We start from the raw sequence: 23,643 nt of genomic DNA, 5'->3' as shown, positions 1-23,643 counted from the left end.
TTGGAAAACGTTTTCAGTTTGTTTGTTTGTTTGTTTTTTTCGTTTTTTCTTCTTTTTTGCAATTAAAACAAAACACATCGATAGGGAAGCGTTATTGATTAGACCGTTATCGATTTAAGTGTGAGTGACGATTATGCTGCAGTTGAGGAATATTTTTAACAGTGGCGTAAAATTGGGAAAGGAGACAGGTACCTCCCCCCGCCCTCCGCCTTCTCGATTGTAAATATACTTTTTCGGGATATTTTCATCGAAAAATAAATTTTTGGTAAAAAATTTCTTTGATAAATTAAAAAAAAAAACAGATTTTCCCCCTCCCCCTAGATTTAAAGAAATACATTTTGCCCTGTCCCGGCATAAATTTTCCTGAATTGACGCGCCTAATTTGAATTATATCTAATTTTAAGTATTTGACATATAACTATTAGACCTGAGAAAGCAACTGAGTGGCTCGTGCACCTGTGGCTTTAGTTTACCGACTCATTCTGCGCCTAGTAAAAGCAATAATAATAAAATAAAATAAAAATAAAATGGTAAAAGCAAAATTCCCACAAAGATCTGTTAAACCGGAATATTTTTTTTCCGGGCTTGATTCATTTGGTAAGGTTTGTTTAAGTTCTAATCATGATTTACTTTTTAAAATTGAAGTTGCCCATTGATTTTATTTATCGCTACTATGTAGAGCAATGCCTATAATTGGCTGAGAGGTCTACGTAGGCCACTAAAAACTTTGGCTTTACCATTTTAAAACATTAAATTATTTTAATTCTGGGGTATTTTATCTCCAAGTATCCAAATACAATATCTTCTTAATCGGTTTGGAGTGTGCTAATCCGTTATATCTCCACGACGGTACCAAATTTACAAAAAAAAATTCCTTCTAAAATCTTTCTGTATGTATTATGTTCCTTTCCTCAATTTGCTCGCTAATACCCTCTTATAATATCTTACATGGGAAAACACTCACCATCTAGACAAGATTTTTCATTTCTAATTTGTTTCAATTCATGGATGCTATATTTTTCATCCAATTTCATCTCCAATTTACATTAACAAGTTGTTTCAGCCATATTTATATCACACCTAATTATCTGCTCAAAATTCATCAATCATAAAAATCATCACAGAAGCTGCTAAATTTTTTTCGAAAAGAAACCTTGGCTTTACTTTTATGGTTGTACGGCTGGCCTTCCCATCCCTTTTCAAATAATACATTGATACACTAACTTGAGCAATATAAATGGGTTTTATTTAAAGGATAGACATTGTTTTGTGTCTTTCGTGACCAGTTCATTTTCTTCAAACGGGGACCCCTTCTTGGTCAGTCTTTTGGGACTAATTAATTTATTTGTAGCTGAATGAAAAGCAGTCTCTTTTCCAAAATTACTTTGATTGAAAGTACTTGTATGTTTTCACTTGATTGTATGTTCACACGATTTGCAAACATGGTTTGAAGCCTTTGCAGAGCTATTTGAACAGGATAAAATGACTGAATTGAATAGAAAGTGGCAATATCTAATTTCCCGTTGGTAAATAGTAAAATTAAACAGAATAGAAGATGACTATTAACCAGAATAGCTATACAATAAGCACGTCGATGAAAAGCTGAGCATAGTTATTAGGCACAATTTAAAAGTATGCTGGTAAACCAAGTCTCTTATCAAGTACTTGTTCAGAGTTTTTTTTTTTATTTGTGTTGAAAAGTGGAAACCTAAAAATGTGTGCAGAACAATTTTTGAGCACTAAAAATAAACATAGGGGGTGGGGGGGGGGGGGGAATTCAAAAATACAAACTAAAAGAAAACGGAAATAGGACATCATGATAAGAGACGTCAAAGGATAGAAGGAAAGGACGTCAAAGGATTGAAGGCTTGAGCACCGACCTAGTGGAACGAAGTTGGTTTAGCAAGGAATGAAAGCTCAAGGGAGGGGAGAGTAGCGGTGAACCAGAGCTGGCTTTAAAGCCAGCCATAACATGGCTTTATATGGTAATATGGCTTTAAAGCCTTATTTTTAGACTTAGTTAAGTAAAGTTTAATAAGTTGATTTGTCCTTAAATACCAAGCCTTGGATTTGGAATTTGATCAATTGTAACTTCTGAATGGCTCTTTTGTATGTGAAAATCATCTAGTCGAAAAATGTTTATGATCTAGAAACTATTTTTTTTTATGTGATTCCAAAATCATGGTTCCACGTCCTCCTACCCCAAAAATAGAATGATTATATTTAAATAAGTTTCTTTCCGGATAGGCGCTTCAGATTAAATTTCACTTTTTGGATGCTTCTTGGGAGTAAAACTGAATTATTTTGAAATAATTTGTTTTTAATATATTCAAAACATTTTGTTTGATTGTTATTATTGTACATTTAGTTTCCTCGTAAATAGATCTTATGAAGGAGTAATTCATACAAAAAAAAATTTTAGTCAAATGAGCATAAAATAGCAGACTCAGAACACATGTGATAAATGACAAAAATAAATAAACATAATATTTTATGCAAATTTCATTTTTTTTTTCAAAAACAGGAAAAAGGTTCCTGTCGCTTAAATAATTTTTAGCTTTCTTTTAATAGGCGCTCACTGGGGTGCTACAGGGTTCCCTATAGAGGTGCTCCTCAAGGTCACCCTATTAGTTGGTTTGCACTCACGGTTCTAGTTAGGCAACCTTGTGAAAGGTCCGCCGTGACGCCGCAATGAGGTCTTGGAGAATAGCTTTTCTTTCCAGGGATAGGACGGGGAAAGGATCTTAGGTTGTAGTTGAGAACCCCAACCGTCTCATATCACCGGAATAGCTCGTCAGGGCACATGGGGGGGGGGGGCATTGGGGGGCTCCCCCCCCCCCCCCTGGCTGAATGATGCTGCCTTATTTTTATATTTTTGTTTTGATATTTCTATTATACAGCATTGGAAGTGCCGATTAGACCAGCTAAGCCCCCCCCCTAAAATTCACCTAGTGCTCCAATGTCAGGGCATATAAGCTTGTGCAAATTTTAATAGGTTGTATTATGCTGTTTTTACTATTTCTATCAAATAGAAATTTCGCACTCTCCTTCTAAAACTTAAATGTTGTTTTCTTCTCATTAAATTCTTAATTTATTTTTCAGGTCTTAGGCACTCCGACGGAAGCCACGTGGCCTGGTGTGAGTCAACTCCCGAGTTATAAGCCGGCGAAGCTGGCGTTTCATCGTGCTCACAGACTAGGGCGGGCGTTCCCACGTTTGTATGATATATCCAACGCTGAATCCCTTGCCATTAAACTACTCCAACTCCGTCCCGAAGCCCGACCTTCTGCTCGTGATGCAATGCGTCATGAGTTTTTTAGCTGTTTACCAGCTGAACTATTTTCTTTGCCCGACCGTAAGTATCTCTCTTTCTTTTTCCTCTCTCTCCCTCTTTCTTCCTCTCTCTCTCTCTCTCTCTTTCTCTTCCTCTCTCTTTCCCTATCTACTTCTTACGGATGTTTCTTTTGTGCATTAATCCGTATGAGCTGTCATAAAAAAGGCAAAGAAGGTCATTGATGATTAGACTGTTTCTATAAGAGGTATATTCTGTTCCAAGATGCCGACAATTATCAAAGACAACGAAGTAACATTTCTCAAATGCTATTAAGTCCGTAAGATGAAAGAATAACATAACAAAAATCGATTCTAATAAAAAGGAAGAGCTATATCAAATTTTCATTAAAAATATCTATATCAGCTACGTTATTTTTGGTTTAATCATAGAGAGTGCAATTTGCTTTTGACTGCGACATTTTTTTTTTTTTTTGTCTCTTATTATCTAAATGTGATAGCATCGGATCTATTTTACAGTGAAATAAACCTACCAGTCTAGGTTAAAGAACAGTTTTTCTCCCTCACATTGTCTTTTGAAATATTTTAGGTTTAATCCATTTTTGACGGGATTATATATAATTTTAGGGACTAATTTTGTTGTTACCTACGATTTTAGGCTGAAGCCAATAACCAGCAATTAATGATTATTCATAATAAATGAGATCTTGAACACGCCCAGGATCTAAAAAATCTGACTCATCAGGGCTGTTTCTAGGATTAGATTAGATTAGATATTTATTTTTTTTAAATCGCTATCACAAGCCCACAAAGGGCCGAATTCGGACTTTGGAGTCGACAATATAAATGGTTACACTAAAAATACAAAGAACAACAACGAAATAGTGAAATAATGAACAATCATTTAAAAGTCAATAATTAAAACTGTAAAAAGTCAATTAAAAAATTAAAAAGATAAAAATTGGTTAAACTAAACTTAGAGCGAGACATAAATGCATTAAAAACTGGTAAAAACTGGTCAAACTAAACTTAAAGCGAGACATAAATATAATTAAAATAAAAGGGATACTAAGAAAATGTCAATAATTCAACTGCGGTAAATTAATAAAAGAGGTAAAAACAATAAATACTGGTCAAGAAAGGGGGGGGGGGACAAGAAAAAGAGTGCAAGAACCTGGGCAGTACCATCAGCTAATAAACAAAAATGAGGGGGAAAAAAGAAACTATTGAGACATTTTATTCATTTTTCTGTAATGAAGGGGATAAAAGTTCTTTCGTATCTGGAAGTAACGCAGCGAATGGAGGACAAAGCAGGGATGGGCTCAGAAACAGCTCGAGGCGGCCGTAATCTGGATGGGGAGTGACGTTTGGGGAAAATACCTGCCGTCCGAGGGTTTGTTACGGTATTTTTTGCAAAACGGAGGCACAACGAAACCTTCCTTTGCTCCAGGGTTTTCAGACTAGCTTTTTTTAGGAGCAGAGATTATGGCACCTTGCCATCTTTGGAAATTATTTGCAAGGCCCTTTTTTGAATTGATACGATTTTTTCCGATTCTTTGCGAGAGATACCAGGGTGCCAAACTGCACAAGCATATTCTAGATGCGGGCGGACAAAAGACGTGTAAATTCTTAAGGAGTGGAACAGGGGGGACACTAAATTTATTTAGGAGCTTAAGGAGGGCGATAGACACATTAGCTCTATGGATGATGTCTTTAACGTGGATATCCCACTTTAATTTTGAAGAAATTGTGACGCCAAGTAGTTTAAATGAGGACACAGAAATTTCAGGAGGGATAGGACTAAGAAAATAGGGCGAGTATTTGAGGAAATAAATGGGCATTATCATGGACTTAGAGGGGTTTACTGTTATGTCTAAGGCCTCGCTCTAATTTCATTGAGGATACTCATAGGGTCACTTATTAAATTTCTGAAGCAAGTTTCAACAACCGTTAGGTCATCAACAAATTTCCATCGAAAAGATAACATAATCATTTTTGGGGGATCGGGGCCGGACCGGGATAAGGGGCCGGTTGAGGATGGTGGTGGACTTATGGCAACCAGGTGCAAAATTACCACCACCATCCTCAACCGGCCCCTTATCCCGGTCCGGCCCCGATCCCCAAAAATGATTATGTTATCTTGCAAATGACCAACTTAAATCTTGGCCCCATGCCCTCCTCTCAGTAATTGTGCTAACAGTAGCTGGCCCCAGTCGTTCTTGGTCTTAAATAGCCTTTAGATGGCCTCGATGTCAACAATGTAACCACATAGATCAGAGCAAGTATGGCTTTTAAAGATAGAAGATAATTTACTCCATTCTCGCATTTGTTACCTTTTTATAGTAAATAAAAAAAATTCCCAAACATTTTAAAATGAGTTAGTACCTTTCTAATTCTAATATTTTGTTTACCCTTTTTGCCTAAAATTCTAAAAAATACGAAGTTCACTGCTTTGTAGTATGCTTTTGTGTAATGGCTACTCTTTTTTCTTTTTAACCTGCCAAATCCATACAAATACATGTGAAAACCTGTTACGCTATATGATTTGGCTTTGAGACATTCATGGTTTTTTGTTATTTTAGGGAGAAAGAGGGAGGGGTCAGAATGTGTCATTTTTTCTTTGTTTCGTTCGGGAATAGCCCGAAAATAAAACATGTGATACTAAAATTGCTTCGCTTTCCATTGAATGTAAAAAAAAAACCTGTTTTTCCTTTTTGAAAAACTGATTTTTAAGCAAATAAGCTGGAAAAACTTCTTTTTTGGTTTTTGCTCTACTGCAAAAATCCTCTGTTTTGTGTCTTGGACTTTTCTGAATTGTTACACCTGATTCCTAATCAACTTTAATTCTAACTACTTTCATCATTATTTTAGAATTGTCTATCCGTCTCAGGAGTCGAGTGGTGCCGAGGAGCCGAAATAACCCTCTAGTGATTTTTCCACTCCTTTTCCTTTTTTCCTTTTTTCCTTTTTGAAAAACTTCTTTTTCTAGCAAATAAGTCGGGAAAACTTCCGGATTGTATTTATTATTTTCGTTTTTTGCTCTACTGCAAAAGTTTTATGTTTGGTAACGTGAACCTTTTCTGAATTGTTAGACCTGATTTCTATTATCTACTCAGCTTTAATTGTAATTATTTTTTCTATTTCAGAATTGTCCATCTTTACCGTCTCAGGAGTCCAGTGGAGCCGAGAAGCCCGAAATCACCCTCCTGCTGTGTTGCGCGTTGCCCAAGACCTCCGTCGCCAAAGATAGTTCATTTGTGACCAGCGCCATCTATTTTAATGTTGATTTTAAATTATTGTCATTGGCTCAACTTTATGTAGGTTTTATAGTCTGACGTAGATCCCTTATAATACCTCTTGCAACCGTTTGGTTTAAATTTTCTAGGAATTATTGTATTATTTGTGAATGTTATGTGCAAGGAATCTTTTTTGTGCCATGAGAAGGTTTTTAAATGTTTTTCATTTGTTATTTTTGATTTTTCTCTTGTTTTTGTGTAATTAGACTGAACAAATTTTTAAGTTTTTAGTGAAAGGACATTAGGGCAACTTTTTCTTCTTATTAACGAGATGAGATGGTGTTGAATCATTCATATTTGAATATGATTTGCCAAAAATGGTAGCATTGAAAATATTAAAGATTGATTGAAGGCCTTATATTCCTATGATCCTTTGAAGTCCAAATCGCTGTATCGTATTTTTGAATAATTTCAGGATTAGTTATTGGGCAATTTAAGTGAAAGTAAATTTTCACGATAATTAAAGGCGTTGTTTATATTCATTAAAGATTGTTCGGAATTGTTATTTGACAGTCTGAAGGAGGCTAAAAGTTTGCGCTAAAATGTTGTTTTGTTAACTCTTTTTTTGTAAAACGTAAAAAAAAGAACTGAAAGTAGCCATAATACTTTTTGACAGCAAACTTTTGAACATTTTGTAGCTCTTCTAGTACTTCAGCAATGCTTTTATTAATTTATATATTTAACTCATTTAAAGAAATAGTTTCATCGTTTTGATGTTTATTTACGAACTACTGTTTTTGGATTTGTGGTGGTAATTTTTACTTCGATATTTCCATAAGAAACCCTTAGTATATGCACTTAAAAAGTAGAGGGCCGCCCAGAGGGAAGGGGGATTTGGAGGTTTGAACCCTTTCCCCCGAAGTATTTTTTCGACTCGCAAAAACGTAACAAAAAGTGAATATAAACCAATTTTTGATGCGTTTTTTTAGTACCCCCCCCCCCTGCCCCCTGAAAAAAAATCCTTGATACATCCCTGGCCAATAACCTCTGCTTTGTTATTATCCAAACTACTTGTTAATAAAGCTATGAATTTTTTGTGAATAATTAATAAGCTTTTATTAACTACAGCTTTTATGGTACCGATTCTGTAGCATCAAATCACAATATGACGTCATAAATTCTCGCTCAACCTTGTCCTATCAGAGAAGTAGATTCTTTTTCGATTTAATTGAACTGAAAATAAATCTTCTTTTATAAAAGGCAATGTGGAGGTAAAGGCAAAGACAAAGGTCATAAAAGGCAAAGCTTTTGTGACGTTATATTGTGATATAATGCTATAGATTAGCTAGCATAAAGCTTCTTGCTTTGCGATTATCGTATATAAAATCATTCTTAACTTTGTTTTGTTAATTTATTAAGAAGTAATTAGTTAAATCAGTTTTTTGTAGGTAAAGCTCAAATGTTTCAAACATTACTGTGACTTTTACTTTATCCCCACTTTTTAAAGTTAAAACTAATCTATAGAAATTCTGACTATTAAAAAAGAAAGAAAAGAAAACAAAAAAATCAATGAAAAATAGATTAGACGGATGGGAATAGATTACACGCGTAGTGTATACGCGTGAGATTTGGGATTGGATTATCTGTTGTAATAATTTTTCGGGGGGGGGGGGATAGTAAATATTTACTTCCCAATACGGAAACGCCTGTATAATAACGCTATTTAAATGGTGGTTTATGTTCGTAAACTACAAGACTGGAACTTGTCATCCTTAACCTTGCTGCTATACCCATTGAGGTCAGTTTCACAATGCATGAACTGAAAAAGAGGAATAGTTTCTGAAAACTGGGTGAAATTGTGTAATTGAGGCACATAGGCAGGAATTCAACTCAATGGGTAGGGGAGAGTGGCCAATTATACACAACAGTGTAGAAAATGTGGTGTGGGGTTATTTGATCTTTGCTTTGCATAGCACTTGAAATGTATTGCCATTCAAATGAAGAATGCTCATAGTATACAGCAACTATAATATGTGCTAATTCTCCCTGTTTCCTTAGCGCTTTTGTTTATTAAATTACAGGTAGTGTATCAAGTGGCTTCACTCCTCGATGCTTTCAACACTACCTATCTATCTGGGTCGGACCTATTATTTTTCTTAGACTGAAGAAGTAGAGAGAAAGAGTTTTAGGATCAATATTAGAAAAGTCTTCTTGTTCTGATTATATAATGCAAATATGACCTCTTTTTTGCTAAATTTGTGTTGTCTTTCCGATGTTTTCTTACACAATAATGCTAAATATTGTTGAAATTTTTTAATAGATTTTTTAGGATATTTCTATTCTTGCAAAACAAAACAAAAACAAAATATGCAGACGGTTCGTAGTCCACTGCTTTGACCTTCAATCATAATGAGGAACTTCAATGTTCATTTCTGATTTCGATGGTCGTTTGAAATCGATTTTATGTACGGAGCTATTCAAATATTTGGCACTCAATGGCCTTTTAAACTCGATCCGTATTTGACAGAACGTTATTTCGTCTGCCTCATTTTTAGTACGTTGTTTCGCAATAATTAATTCTAGGATGCAGAGCCTAGGCTTGCCATGAGAGAAATAAATGCCAATTTAATTTATATTTGTTCTTTATGTTGGTCATGACAAATTTAGTATTAACGCATGTTTTAGAACATTTTCAATATTTTATTTTATAATTTTGCAGCTCATGATTTTTATGAATTATTTGATTAGATTTATGCTAACGTTTACAGACCCACAGGTAGGATCTTATGTTGGAGACGGAAGTTGTACAATTTCAAAAGATATTAAAAAAGCAGGTGAATTTTATAGAAAATCAATATATATATATATATATATATTTTTTTATATATATATATATATATATATATATATATATATATATATATATATATATATATATATATATATATATATATATATATATATATATATATATATATATATATATATATATATATATATATATATAAATATATGAAACAGTGAATTAAAATTGTTTAATTTGACGGGGGCATTGGTTTACATCCCCTCGTACTTGATGTATTGCCACCTTTTGTAAAACAAAACAAAATCATCGACTGAGATCATTATGAATACATATTAGACTAATGCTAAGTTCAGGCACACTGGTAAAACGGTCTTTGAGACATTAATGAACACATAGAAAACGGTATTGTGTTTATGATATAGGCCTTTTCTGGTGAACGCATTATTAATCAGATAATAGCGTGAACAGATTTGCTTATCAATAATTGTGAATCAGTAATGCTTTTTACGAAAATAAGAATTGTTATTATTGGCGGAAGAATTAATAATATTTCGGTATTAATAGTACCATTTAAAAATAGTAATATTTTTGAATGTTGTTTCATTATTTTTTATTTGACTTGTGTTTACTCTGGTAGTTTTCACTGTTTATGCAACTTCTTCACTGTGATCAATTCTGGAAATTTGAAGTTTTTACAAATAAGTTTGTCCTGTGCCCTTTGAAGGGGAAAGGGATTGATAATATAAAAAAAATATTTTTTGTGTGTCACTTTAGCCAAAAGATCAAGGTAAAATGTAACATCCTTAATGACAAACTAATTTTTTTTTTCTTATAAAATTTTAAAAACAAAAAATTTTCCCCATGATATTCTGTCGGCAAATTTCCTGCTTAATTTAATGAGCAAGATTTACAAACAACGATTTTAATTGTTGGTCGTTTTCATCCAGAATATTGATCAACAAAACCTCTGTTGGTCGCTTGAACGCAATTGTTGATCAACATCTCTCGCCGGGATAGATGTTCATCAATGATATTGACAATAACGTAGCCAGAAAAGGCCTTGAATAGTGTTGTCACTCTAATACCCTTTGGTAGCTTACAGACGCCTCCATCGTATTCATTTTTATTTAGATGCGTTTTTTGCGTAAAAATGGTCTATATGAAGTTAATACAAGAATAAAAGATTATCACTAGTAATGTTTTCTCAGGCCAGATAACTGTTTTTGCAGAATGGGAAACTGCTTTTTGGGTCATCCATAATTTGCTGTAGACTTTTGAGATACCGGGGTTAGAGGGATGCTTATTAATTGAAAGGGGCTAGACTTATATGTCTGCCCTGTATTTTGTATGGTCGAACAATTTTTTCAATACTCTGTTATTTACCAATGCCATGTTTAAAAGACATTATTTGTTTTGTTACGTTTAACACTATATCGTGTTTATTAATCTTGTAAATATAAACAATAAAATTTTGTCCGTTTTTGCATTTTTTCTACATTTTTTGCTAGATGTCAGGACAGTGTTCAGTCAGAAAATTGTTGAGAAGATATGGGAGGTGGCTCAGGTAACTTAAAGGACCAAGAAATATAAAATCAAATGTTACTCTGAAATGTTAAGTATTGTTAAGTAATTGTTAAGTTAAGTATTAAGTACTGTTAAGTAATTTTAAATTGTTAATTAAAAATTTACATAGTCATATACGTCTGAAAAATTAGGAAAAGCGGGAACTCAGTTTCTAATTGAAAAAACCTACATATGTATAGTCCCCGAATCCGCGCCGAAATAAAATTTGGCGGTGGTGGAGACAATTTAGCTCCACGGTGGCACGCCACTGGAACGCCAAAAAAAAATTCAGCGGTGCGCCGTCTAAAACTGATCGGCGGCGTGCCGTCAATTGATCGGTGTTTGTTCTATTTTTAAATTTTTTTGCTAGTTTTTTAGAGTTTCAAAAACTAAATTGGTATCAGTTCTTTTCGAATTCCTTCTAAGCAAGAGTTCTTGCACTACATCTGATGCAAGAAACCTTAAGGGAATCTGATGTGTATATCTATTCCATGTCTGAATTTTCTGGTCTTTCAACCGACATTCCACTTCTTTGACTAACCTATACCTATTTTCCAATTCCCTGAGGTTTCTTCTCTTCATTACAACGCCCAGAAAAAATAATGTTTTTGTCCACTTTACCATTGTTTTTCCTTCATTGGCATCGCAGCGAAAGGTAAGGAGTACGGCATTGGACTTAACAGCTCCTATTGGCGTTGCAGATATCCGTTTCATGGCCCTTCAGACAGAAAGTGCAATGGGGGGGGGCACCCATCCTTTGCTTTCGCACACCCTTCCTGTTTACCTTCCTCAAATTTCTCCGGGTACCCATTTAAAGCTGGGTCGACTCTGGCTAATCATACAGAATTACGCCACTGACCCCCGTTTGAAATCAAACACCAGAACCTGACACCAGATTCAAGCCCCTGTCCTCGCGGGCAAGGATTTCAAGTCAAGCGTGTTAACCCTCCTGTTAGGATGGCTCGAAGTTGTACTAAACCACCTTTTTGCATTTCAGAGCTCTCCAAAAATTGTTCGAGACGAGTAAAATTTAAATTTCTTTCCGCGACGAAAACTAGCTGTCACGTTTTATAGTTAGACCTTATATAAGTTGATGAAAAAGCTAATCGTTTTAATGAAGTAAATACAGAAATTAAAACGCAGAGAAATAAGTAAATAGCAGGATGTAATCCCTAAAAATTTTATATTATTTTATAATAACTTGTATTCTACAGAAAAAATATAAAATTTGCAATTAGACTTTCAAGCTGTATAGTTAACATGAGTATTAAATCCACATTAGTAGTAATAAAAAACTACAAAGGTAAAAAAAGCAAACACCGCCGCGAGATTCCAAATATAATACTTTCAATAGAATATAATTACTAGTACCTCCGATCAACTTATCAAACGAAGATTTTGTAAGATTAAACTTTCATTGTTCCAATTTTTTTACAAATAGCAGAGTAAGCTGTAATTTTCTGGAACTGTCGAGAGCTACTGCTAGTTAATACTAGAACGCTGTGATTATAATACTATACGTTTGATTTTAACATCTTTTCTACTCCGACAACAACAAAACGATAAGCACTAAGACACGGCTCAAGTGACCAGGCGTAAGTAAGTTAATTGTTTTTTAGGCAGGGCTCGAATGGGCTTAAATCCTTCTCCCAAAAAAGATATTTGTCTTCGCAAATTTAAAGAAATTTAACACGTTCAACATTTAGAAATTGTGGCAACAAAGAGAAAACCATATATACATGACTTGCTCCAATAGTAATTGAAACTAAAGAATGGAATTGTGGCGACAATAATTATATCAAAAGAATCTCATAGTTACCATCATTCCAATAAGAATTTTGACCGGACTTTTGCAGAAAATGAATTGATTGCCAATTGGCTTGGGACTTCTGAAAAACTATATAAATATTGTCCTTTTTTTAGAAGTCAGATGGTGCTACATTTGCCTCTAAACATTAAGTTACACAGTTTAACACAAAATGGAGAAACGGTTATCCACTGTTATGTTATTGCACGCAAGTATTTGGAAAGTTGGGAAAGTTATCTCCTTTCTTTTCGGGAAGGGGTTCCGGAAACTCTCAAATATGTAGTTTTTAATACCAAATTCTCTTAAGAGGTTCTTCTACCGATATGGAGAGCTGATGTAACTTCTTCTTCATCTGGAGGAATATATTTGGACTATGCATGTGATTAGGCTGCAGAATGGAATTTTAAATCCAATTATTGTAATCTCAGGTGATGCCTATGGATCAGCTAACAGCCCAATCATTTGTGTGAATATGGCTTCTGGGTTTCCTCAAAAAAGGAGCAACTCGAAATTTCCTCATCATTCATGATCATACATCAAAGAAAAGGAGGGTTGCTTGATCAGATGCTGTTAGGGGAATGAAGATGCCTGGACAAAAATGATGATGTTGGTATTTAAGGCCCCCTTTCAACAAATATTAAGTGGACAGTTTTCACAGGGGGTCCGTTTTGAAGCATTGTAAATGCAAAAGTTAAGCTTTGGTGTAAATGCTAAGGGTTGACTAAAATACATCTGATAGTGAAAATGAATGAAAATCAAATATAAAAAAAGGTTGTGTGAAAATAGAGAATAACATTAGAGCATGAATAAACAGTAATCAGTCTACAAAATAAGGGGATTGGTATTTCTCAACATCTCACTCTCTACACTACCGTGACTATTGTTTCTCATTGCTTCACGATTGAATCCTCTCACTTAGGAATGATGAGATAAAAGTTTTGAAATAATGTGTGTGTTAGCCCGTTAGCTAATCTTAGCTATAGTTTAAACCGGCGGGTTGAATGCTATTGACCTTAGAGGTTTGGTGAAGATTTTACATATATTTGTACAACCTAAAGTAAAACATATGTATAAAGAAGGGATTCGAGGAATATCAGAGCCGTCGAAACTCATTATAACTAGAATCATTATATTGTAGTGAAGAGGCCAAAAACAAGCGGAAGGATAACTTAAAGTCCATAGTAGACGTGCAAATTTACAACATTTTGTGGAGAATAATTCGGCGCTAGAAAGTTTTGGCGACATGCCGTCACCGACAGTATCGGCGGCGCTCTGAATAAGTATTCGGCGGTGCGCCGCCGGTATCGGCTTGGATTTGGGGATTACTGTCCTCATGAGCAAAGGATTTCCAGTCTAGTGTGTTAACCCCTCGGCTAAGATGCCTCAAAATTGTACTAAACCACCTTTTTGCATTTCAGACCTTCAATTAGAAGACGTGAGAATTACCAGTATCTCAATTTCAGAGCTCTCCAAAAATTGTTCAAGACAAGTAAAATTTATATTTCTTCCGGCAACGGAAACTCCCTGTCACACCACTGACCCCCGTTCCTAACCAAATAACCAGTCTCACCAGGATTCAAACCCCTGTCCACACTGGTAAAGGATTTCAAGTCTAGCGTGTTAATCCCTTGGCGCCGGTTTTCGGCGCAGCTTCGGGGACTACATATGCAGTTATTTAATTAGACCCCTAATAGTTAATTCACTTATTTCGTAGCACTTAGGCGGTGTTTAGGGGGTATCTCACCCCTTTCTTTGAAAACCCGGCAAATTTTCTACGGCTCGTTGCTTTCGATGGGTAACAGTAAACTTGACGAAACTTATATATTTGGAATCAGCATAATAAGCTGATTCTTTTGATGTGTCTTTTGACAAATTTGGTTTTGTTTTGGTTACTATTGAGCCGAGTCGCTCCTTACTTACAGTTCGATACTACAAATTGTTTGATGCATTAATTTGGTGTTCTGTCATATGAAACAATTTTAAAATCTACAACCAGCGATGATCCAAGGAAGAGCAAGATTAGTTGGAATGGATCTATGTTTGTTCCAGAATGGAATATGGTCAATTCTTGTGATTTTTAATTGCGTTAGATCAACCGTTTTCAACATAATTATGAAGCAATAACTATTAAATTGAGCCAAATAATAGCTTTAATAAATCTTTTGGATAAACAGATTTACTGGTTCCCCACTAACGTATATGTGAGCTTATAGAGTGAATGAAAAGAAAGATATATCTGTCATCTAGCAAAAATCAATCCCAGATAAATAGTGTGTTAAAATTTTAAGTGGTGTTTTTTTTTTAAAGAAAAAGTTACTCTTCGGTCCGTATTTACTTTAAGCTGGAATCTTATCCTAAAATTCCATAATTATTGACGAGGACGAAAAAAAAAAAATTGAGCGCGACTTATCCAGACTAATCTGAAAGTTATAATGTCCCAATCTAGGACCAATCTTGCCAGTTTTTATGGTCGATGATCAGAATCGACGTAAAAAATAATATTTCCTTCCGTTTAAACTCAACCTTAAATAAATAAAACACATTACATTTTCCATAGTCTTGAATCAAATTTGTAAAATATCGTTATTTATATTGTTGTATCTATTAGTGGGGTTTAAGACTCCTCTGGTGTGTATTTAACGCATCCCTCTCCCCGCGTTTAATTTGTTTCTCGCATTTAACTAAACCCTCGTTCAACTCAACCCCATTCAACATAATCTGTTGCAGGGATTGAATCAAATGAGATGATTTATATCAGCGTTGAATTGCACGAATTAAGTTGAAGGAATGTTGAGTCAGTAGGGGTTTATACGTAATTGGGTTTAAGATAAACGGAGGCTGAGTTGAAAGGTGTTGATTTTTCAGGAGAGTCGATTCCCATAGTCGACTTATTTTTGGTGAACTATTGTTAAACTCAAAGGCAATTGCTTATAACTTATTTGTGAACATGATATGTTTTACTTTTGGGACGCAAAAAATTGATTCTCCCCTAATATTTAGATATATGGTAATTCCCGAATTTCTGACGAATTTAGCAGCAAAATATAAATTGGATTCTGAGGAAAACCATACTGCCTTTCCACAAATAAAGGACATCTTTAGAAAAGATGAAATACGATCCTCCTTTTCTATAATTTTTTTTTTCGATTCTTGGGCGGCTGGGGTCGATAGGATCAAGAACTACTACACAATTTAGGAATTTAGGTATAGAATTAATATCAAACAGTAAATTCATTTTAGTGTAGCAATATCCAAGGAACCAAGCATTAGATGAATTTCTCTATTAAATTTTGCATTAGAAAAGGAGAAACACGATTTGGAAAACAATCAGATATTAAATATAAAAAAAATAAGTTTCTTTCAACTAAAAATAAGGAGCAAGATTAAAACTTAAAATGAACAGAAATTAAATCATGTATGAAGGGAGCTGCTCCCTCTTCCGCCCCTCGCTCTTTCCGCTAAAGTGTGTCCTTTTATACCCATTTCTAAAGAACAACTACTAAAACACAAGAGCTGTTGAATTGGAACAACAAGTTTTTCTAAAGCAGTAAAAAACTTTAGCGTAAGTTTATGCTTTAAAAATTTAGCGTTTTTAAAATTACTTAAATCGCTTTGAAAAATTTCTTAAACTCAACAAAATTTAAACCAAATAAATTATAGTTAAACTCCAAATGCGAATACAACTCAAGACAAACTCCAGTCCTGTGCATAGAAAATTGAATTCAATTACAAAAGCTTAGCCTCAACACAGAGAACCAAAATCTAGATCCCATAAAAAAAATAAAAATAAAACCACACTTTGGTAGAAAAGGAGAAATAAGATTACACTCTTTATAATCTGGAAGCCAAATTTAAAAATTGTGTCGCTTCCGTGGCACAATGTTTGGACGCAAGAGAGGTGCTTATGGTTACATCGAACAATTTGTTGTGGGTGATTTCTACTCTAGAATATTAAAAAGACGTTATTCATATCTTTATTGGAAAACAAATCTAATTCAATTTCGTCGGATTAAGTTTATTTTGTAAAACAGTTATCCTTGTGTCTTGAAAATTGTACACTGAAAAAATCACTCTGCAGGGAAATCACTAGAAGCGAATTATAATATTCTTAATAGTCACTTAGTCAGCAGGGGTAAATCTCCAGCATTTTTATTAGGGGGGGGGGGGCAAGAGAGGTACATATCTGGATAGTCAAGGGGCATGGGCTGTATAATATTTTTTTTCTCTACATTATATGGGGGCAACTGCCCCCTTCCCCAAACGACACCCCTGTTAGTCAGGGACCTAAACCGAAAAATATTTTACCTCTATGACACAATTTTTACACAGAGAAAAGGTTTTATAATATTGTATGAGAACTGGTCAACAAAATTATATTATTATTAAGAATACACCGTCCTACCCACTCATGAGGGCCTGTGCGTGACGTTAAAAATGTTTATTGTGTATTTTCAAGAAAACTAATAACGAAAAATTACTTAAGCAAAGTTTATTCGAAGCAGGATTCTGATCGAGATCCTGTCTTTGCGTCAGCTTTTTGTTTTTAGTAAAGGGCTTGTTTTTCAGAATTCTACAAATGTAGAGAAATGTCATGAGTTTGTTTCTTAGACTTTAGTTTTGCATATATATGTTATGTAAGATGAGAAGCAACAAGATTTGTTCCTATTAAGGCTCAAATACGCTCTTTGCTAAAAACTTTGATATTTTTTAGAATTGATTCTAAATTGATTGAATTAATTAAGGTGAATTAAGCTAAAACAGAAGCTGCGTTCGTTTTCACCGTCCTTCCTTCTTACCCGTTAGTTATAAAAGATTTGTTTAGTTTTACTCTTATATTGCGTTTTATTTTGCCGTTCTTAGAAAGTCATTTTAACTGAAAATACTGCTTATAAGAACTTTCGTTAGCCAGATAAAATTTCACAGTCACAGGTAAAATTTCAATCAACCGGCACAACAAAAATGGAAAATATACTTGTGAATGTAGCAAAACAAGCAATAGAGTTACTAGAGGAAAGTGACTGTTGCACCGTTTTATAGAGTGCAAATGGGCACTCTTGCTTTTGAATGCTTATGAATGGGCATAGACATTAGATTAGTTGAAATGGGGGTGCAATCCTTAATAGTAGACTCCACATAGGGACACATTTTAAGAAAATATTTTTTACTCCATAATATGGACAATGCTCATAGAGTCATAGTTGTGGCACTTAGCCTAACACTTAATCAGCCAAATGTCCTTTCTAAATTTTTAGCTTAAGACGTTTCAACAATTGAACATATTCCTAAGGATATTGAAACCTGGGGTTAGCTGGAGTTTCTTAGTATTAGTGGTAATCTAAGATATCTAGAAATTCTTCCCATGATTTTTCCAAGTGACCCCTAAGGAATTTTTGAAAGTTTGGAAAGCAATTTATCCCAAAAATGCTTCCAGAACTTTCTGAAGATTTCAAAACTGTGCCACATATACGAAAAACAAATCACTACCATTTTTTAGATGAAAGACCCCATCAACAAAATCTACAAAATTAAATATCAATAAACTTGTTTTCTGTCATGTTTTTTTTTATCTTAAAACTTGGCGCCCAAAAGTAAAACTAAAGTTGTTGGACGGAGTATGAGGCTCAGTTCGTCGTTTTAAGAACGACGGTGCTAAGAACGAAGAACGGCATTTCAAAGAACGGCTTATAAGCGAGACATTTCATAGAACGGCGAAAACGAACGGCTTAATTGTAAAGCCGAGGATTTGATTTCCATAGAACGACGAAAACGAACGCAGCTAATATTTCGTCATGTTTACTAGTGAAGTGAAAGTTTAAATTACCGGCACACTACTTTGGAATATGGTTTCAGAAAGGAGTAAAGATGTGCTTACTGGTGTTCCATTTGATGCTGTGAAGTTATCCCCTGTTGTTTTATCTGGAATCAAATCATTGGGATTCACCAACCTATCTCCAGTACAGCTGCTCTCAATACCTACCGTATTGTCTGGTAAAGGTGAGATATTAGGCCTAGCCAAATATCACTTTTTGGATCTAGTTTTTGATATAGGCCTAGCTTGTTTAAATTGACTGAGTGGTATGGAAGGAAACTTCATTTATGTCTCTTTTGTTGTAATTTTGATAACTGTTATGTTTCACTGGGCCTACTAACTAAAGTAGGCTAGCTGGTATCCTGTAGACTAGCCTAGGTCTATCATGGGCTAGTACAGAAATCAGGTAAGGAAAAAAGGCATATACTATTAAATTGCTCATTAAAACTTCTTCCTAATATAATGGTAGGCCTATTGGTCTAGTTGCCTACAGGACTAGACTACACATTTTTGCAATAAAAATAGTATGTTACCATTAAGTTCCTTATTTTATGCGGTAAAATTCTACTTTAGCTACTTTTGACTATCTTGGAAAGGGGTTAGGTTAAAAAAATGAAACTTTCAGCGATGGGTGTACAGGCTAAAGTATGTCCTGGGAAAATATTTTGAAGTACCCACCTCCACTCCATCTCCCTCTAGAGGGTCCTGATCTTTGATGACCTTTAAAAATATGTGAGTTATAGAAGTGAAACCCTGCCAAATGGATCTTTTGCTTAAATGAAGTATAACAAAATTTTTTTCAGCTTCACAACTTTGCTCAATCCCAATTTACAAGGTTTTAAAGATATGCAAATACATTTCCTAAATTTTGGAAATAAACTATTTATATGGCTTAAAATTCTGTTCAAATAACTGAAATTGCATTTTCAGAGCTAAAGCCAGAGAAAAAGAAACTGATAACTGAAAATTGATGTAAAATGTTGTTTTGACAAAATTTCAATGGGTATAGACCTGTCATGTAGGCAAATTTCATGACCCTCTAGAGGGAGAAGGAGTGGAGGTAGGTACTTCAAAATACCTTCCCGGGACATACTTTAGCCTGTAGACCCATCCCTGAAAGTCTCATTTTAATAACATAACCCCTTCCCAAGATAGCCAAAAGTAGCTAAAGTAGAATTTTACCTTTTATGCTCTTCAACACACCCTATCCCTCTTGATGGTTTCTGATTTAGTCCAAAACAATAAAATTTGGTAAAGTTTTATTAAATAATATTGTTGAGTTAGGAATAAATTTAATACACAATTTTCTTCCTTCTTTTATGCTTATTACAAATATAATAAGCATTTCTATCGGAAATGAATTTCCGCCCCTCCCCCCCCCCCTATATAGGCTATACCGAACCCTTAATTGGCATTTATAGGGGGGGGGGGGCGGAAACTCATTTCCAATAGAAATGCTTATTTTCTTTATAATCAGCATAAAAAAGGCATTGAATGGTGTATTCACTTTTGTCTTATCTCAAAAATATGATTTCATGGAACTTTACCTAAAATTCTTTCTTTATAATATGTAGCATGTTTCCATATATTAAATTATTGTGTTTCCTTCTGCATCTAAACAAAATATTTATCCAACTCAATCTTATTGCAATCACTAATGTTCTTTTCAGGTCAATAATGCAGCTACTCATTTACAAAGACATACAATACACCAGAAGGTGAGACATACAGAAGAAACAAATTATGTAGGGCTATACCAAGGACTGTACAGGCAGTGGGTTACATTGTCAGAAAAGTGGGTACTGGTGCATTTTGCAGGCACTTCTATATACTGCTAAAGAAGTCAAGTTTGGTTAATGCTAATGAAATAAAATAATATAGGATAAATATATAATAGTTTATAAACAAATTTGGGCTATATATTTGCACATTAGGGAGTGGGGGTAAAGCATACCATATATTAAATAGGTAACCTAACCTAGGTACCTTCCCCCCTTAAACCCCAAAAAACAATTGTTTAAATATTGTAACTCATTGAGAAACCACTGCTTTGCATTCATTTATGTATAGCAGTCTCTTGAGAATAGCCTTTTTGACAGTTTTTTTGTGACTGGTTTCCTTGTACAATATATAGAAGTAGACCCCAGTGCCGAACCGGTGGATTGACCAAACACCACCAATGAGAGGCCTGGTCAAACACCACCAACATGTCGTAATGTCCCAGTGCACCAAAGGCGTGCTGCTGCCAACAGAGGCAGCGGTGTTTGGTCAACATTAAATTAATTTTGCAGCAATTCTTTCTTCCATCAACTGCAAAGTTGTAGCTTTTCCTTCTTGTTTGGTTTAGTATTTCGATTTTCCTGATTAGAAATCAAGCAGGGCTTGCACTATCCCTGAATTTTCAGGTATTTCCCCAAAAATCTATGCATCACCCCCAAAAAAAATTTAGTTCCCCCAAAAATCACGCAATCATGGTACCACCCCTAGCAATTTATCACCAGTGACTTTCCTTGCCAAATATTACTTTGCATACCATAATTCTTCACTACTCTCTTGTTCATTAATTTTTGTCTCTTTTGTTACTTTGCATAAAAACCAAACATATGCAATTGCAAATATTGCAATATACACAGTTCTTCATATGGTGACAAAAAACAGTATTGTCTTTATGAAATGAGTTTAAATCATTTTGAATGTAGTTTTCCAATTGCTATTTCTAACATCACTCATAGTCAAGAATTTTATTTTCAAGTTGAATAGAATTATAGAATGAATTCACTACTATACAGCTTCAGCCTTCAGTTGGATTTTGAAATTGATAGCTGACAGATTGTTTCTACAGCTGAATTGTAAGTTTGCAGTTTTTTTTTTTTTGCTGTTTTTAGATAAGATTTTCTTAATGTTTAATACTCAATTGTTGAACTCATGAATGTTTAATACTCAATTGGTCAGAAGCGACCCCACACCGATGACTCCAAAAGAAAGTGTAACGTAGGGCCTATCGGGGGGGATAGGGGGCTCTCATTTTTAAGTGATAATACCTTATTTTTTTTTATTGAAAGCAGGGATTCCAAAAGGATAATTATTTTTTTCATTTAAAGTGGAGACAGAAGAAAATGATATCAAATTCCCTGGGAAACCATTGAAATATTTTGATAGACCCAGGGCCCCCCACTAAGACTTGTTCATTGTCTTGGATATTTTGCGATTTCTCATAGGCTACTGGCCTAATTTGGCTTTTGTGTGTGCTCCCTTTTAGTTAGATTCTTTGGATCTTATTGAATGCCACGGCGAATCTATGACTCAGTTTCCCAATAATTTGAGGTATATCTGAATAATTTTAACATTTTTGTTTTTGTCTTTGTACCCCTTTACTCATACCCTCAATTTTTTTCAAGTAACACTAAGCTGTTTAACGTTATTTTGCATGTCTGTTTGAATCATATAGGGACCTAGTTAATTATTAAGTAACTTATTTTTCAAGTGAAAGCTGAGACGGTATTCTATCAAGGTGGTATCCAGAGGCGGGGTAGGGGGGTATTACATTTAAATGATAATATCTTGAAATTTTTTTTATTGAAAGCAGGGATCCCAAAAAGTTATTTTTTTTTAAATTTAAAGCAGAGACAGCATTTTGTCAAGGTGGTATCCAGAGGGTGGGGGGGGGGTAGTGGGCTATCATATTTAAATGATAATACCTTGATTTTTTTGAAAGCAGGGGTGCCAATAAGTTAATTATTTTTTTTTTCTTTAAAGCAGAGATGGTGTCCTATCAAGATAGTATCCATAGGGGGGGGGTAGGGAGTTATTATATTTAAGTGATAGTACCTTGATTTTTTTTTTATTGAAAGCAGGGATGCCAAAAAGTTGAAAAGTTGACAAAATTAACAAGATTTTCGTGAGTTATACTTGATACAGCACTTACATGGTTTTATCACCCAAAGGAAAAGGGATATATGTGTCCAACCTGTTTTTTTTTCTTATTGATGAAGCAGGTTTAATTTGAAAACATTCATTCATAAGTACCAGGCAGATTCACACTAAAACGAATTGGTGTGATGAAAGCAATATCAACATCCCCACCTAACGCTGTGCTTGAGTGACAATGGCGCCCTTGGTCCAGTGCCCAAGTTACATTAAAAGGCCAGGTCATAATAAAAGCTTTCAATTTAGGAGGTTCATGGAGGAGCCTTATGACCTCAGGGTACTAGATGTTGCAACGTTCTTATGTATCTACAGTGGTTTAAAAAATTTGATCACCGCACAAATGATTACCAAAAATATGCACAAATGTAACATTTGGAATATTATAACACTTTTTTTCAGAGCTTTGAAGAAAAGCAAAAAAGGCTAAATACCCCTAACTACGCTTGAAAGCTATTTCAAAAAGAAACTCTTTAGCGATTTCCATGGAAATGACCATAGCAGAAGTTTTTAGCCAGGGTGGCGATCAAAGAAAGGTCTTTCAATATCCTGACCACAGATGACTCATTTTTGTAGCTTTCTTAAATTTGGTATTTTTTACGAGTATTTGGAAATCAAAGCTTAAGCTCAATAACTGATACTAAGTGTCCTAGCATTTTGCTTGAATTAAAAGTGACGAACTAGGAGGAAAACCTCTACATCTTCCTTGTGCTACTTCTATCTTCTTATTATTTCATTTAATTACATTTATAACAGATGAGCTTTTCATTTCTTACCAGAAAATAGCTGGCATTTAATTTTTCTTCATACAAAATAAACCATTAAGTGTTTTTTGTTCCATTGTAATTGAAGTGTTCTTAAGTGAAGTGCTCACTAGGTATTTTTCAGACTGATGAATTTATTCCTTTTAGATGCAGTTGATAATTTTACTGATAATAGGTATTTATCAATTTTTAATGTGGAATGAATCTCCAAAGGAAAAAAAACGAATAATATCCAAAAGAGCAGCAGTTTAGCCTCAGCTTACCTGACACATACTATAAAGAAGCAAAAAAACTTTAAAATGAATTTTTTTTAAATTGTAATTAAAAACCAGTTTTTAATACAAGAAGTCTTTTTAAGAATCCAAAAGAGCAAAAAAAAACCCAATCAATATCAAGTCGACCATTCCATCTGTTTTAAAGGGGACAAAACAGATTTAGGCAAA

General features: G+C 34.5%; 2 protein-coding genes across 2 annotated transcripts in view; both read left to right on the top strand.

Moving 5' to 3' along the window:
* The window catches only part of Eip63E (cyclin dependent kinase Eip63E), a 226,854-nt gene extending 217,455 nt beyond the window's left edge, over positions 1-9,399 (top strand). Inside the window, exons 10-11 of the mRNA XM_089094749.1 lie at positions 3,103-3,355; positions 6,438-9,399. Coding sequence (XP_088950875.1) covers positions 3,103-3,355; positions 6,438-6,541 — 357 coding nt within the window. The 3' untranslated portion in view covers positions 6,542-9,399. The remainder of the gene's footprint in view (positions 1-3,102; positions 3,356-6,437) is intronic.
* A 9,131-nt stretch (positions 9,400-18,530) lies between these two features.
* The window catches only part of LOC148948848 (uncharacterized), a 35,425-nt gene continuing 30,312 nt past the window's right edge, over positions 18,531-23,643 (top strand). The window contains exon 1 of the mRNA XM_089094108.1: positions 18,531-18,697. Within this exon, the coding sequence (XP_088950234.1) occupies positions 18,544-18,697 (154 nt within the window). The 5' untranslated portion in view covers positions 18,531-18,543. The remainder of the gene's footprint in view (positions 18,698-23,643) is intronic.

Source organism: Artemia sp. Qi Xiang Cuo, chromosome 9, assembly GCF_049724085.1.
Source record: "Artemia sp. Qi Xiang Cuo chromosome 9, ASM4972408v1, whole genome shotgun sequence".
In the NCBI taxonomy this organism is placed as follows: Eukaryota; Metazoa; Arthropoda; class Branchiopoda; order Anostraca; family Artemiidae; genus Artemia; species Artemia sp. Qi Xiang Cuo.
This window is presented reverse-complemented; position numbering and strand designations above follow the sequence as displayed.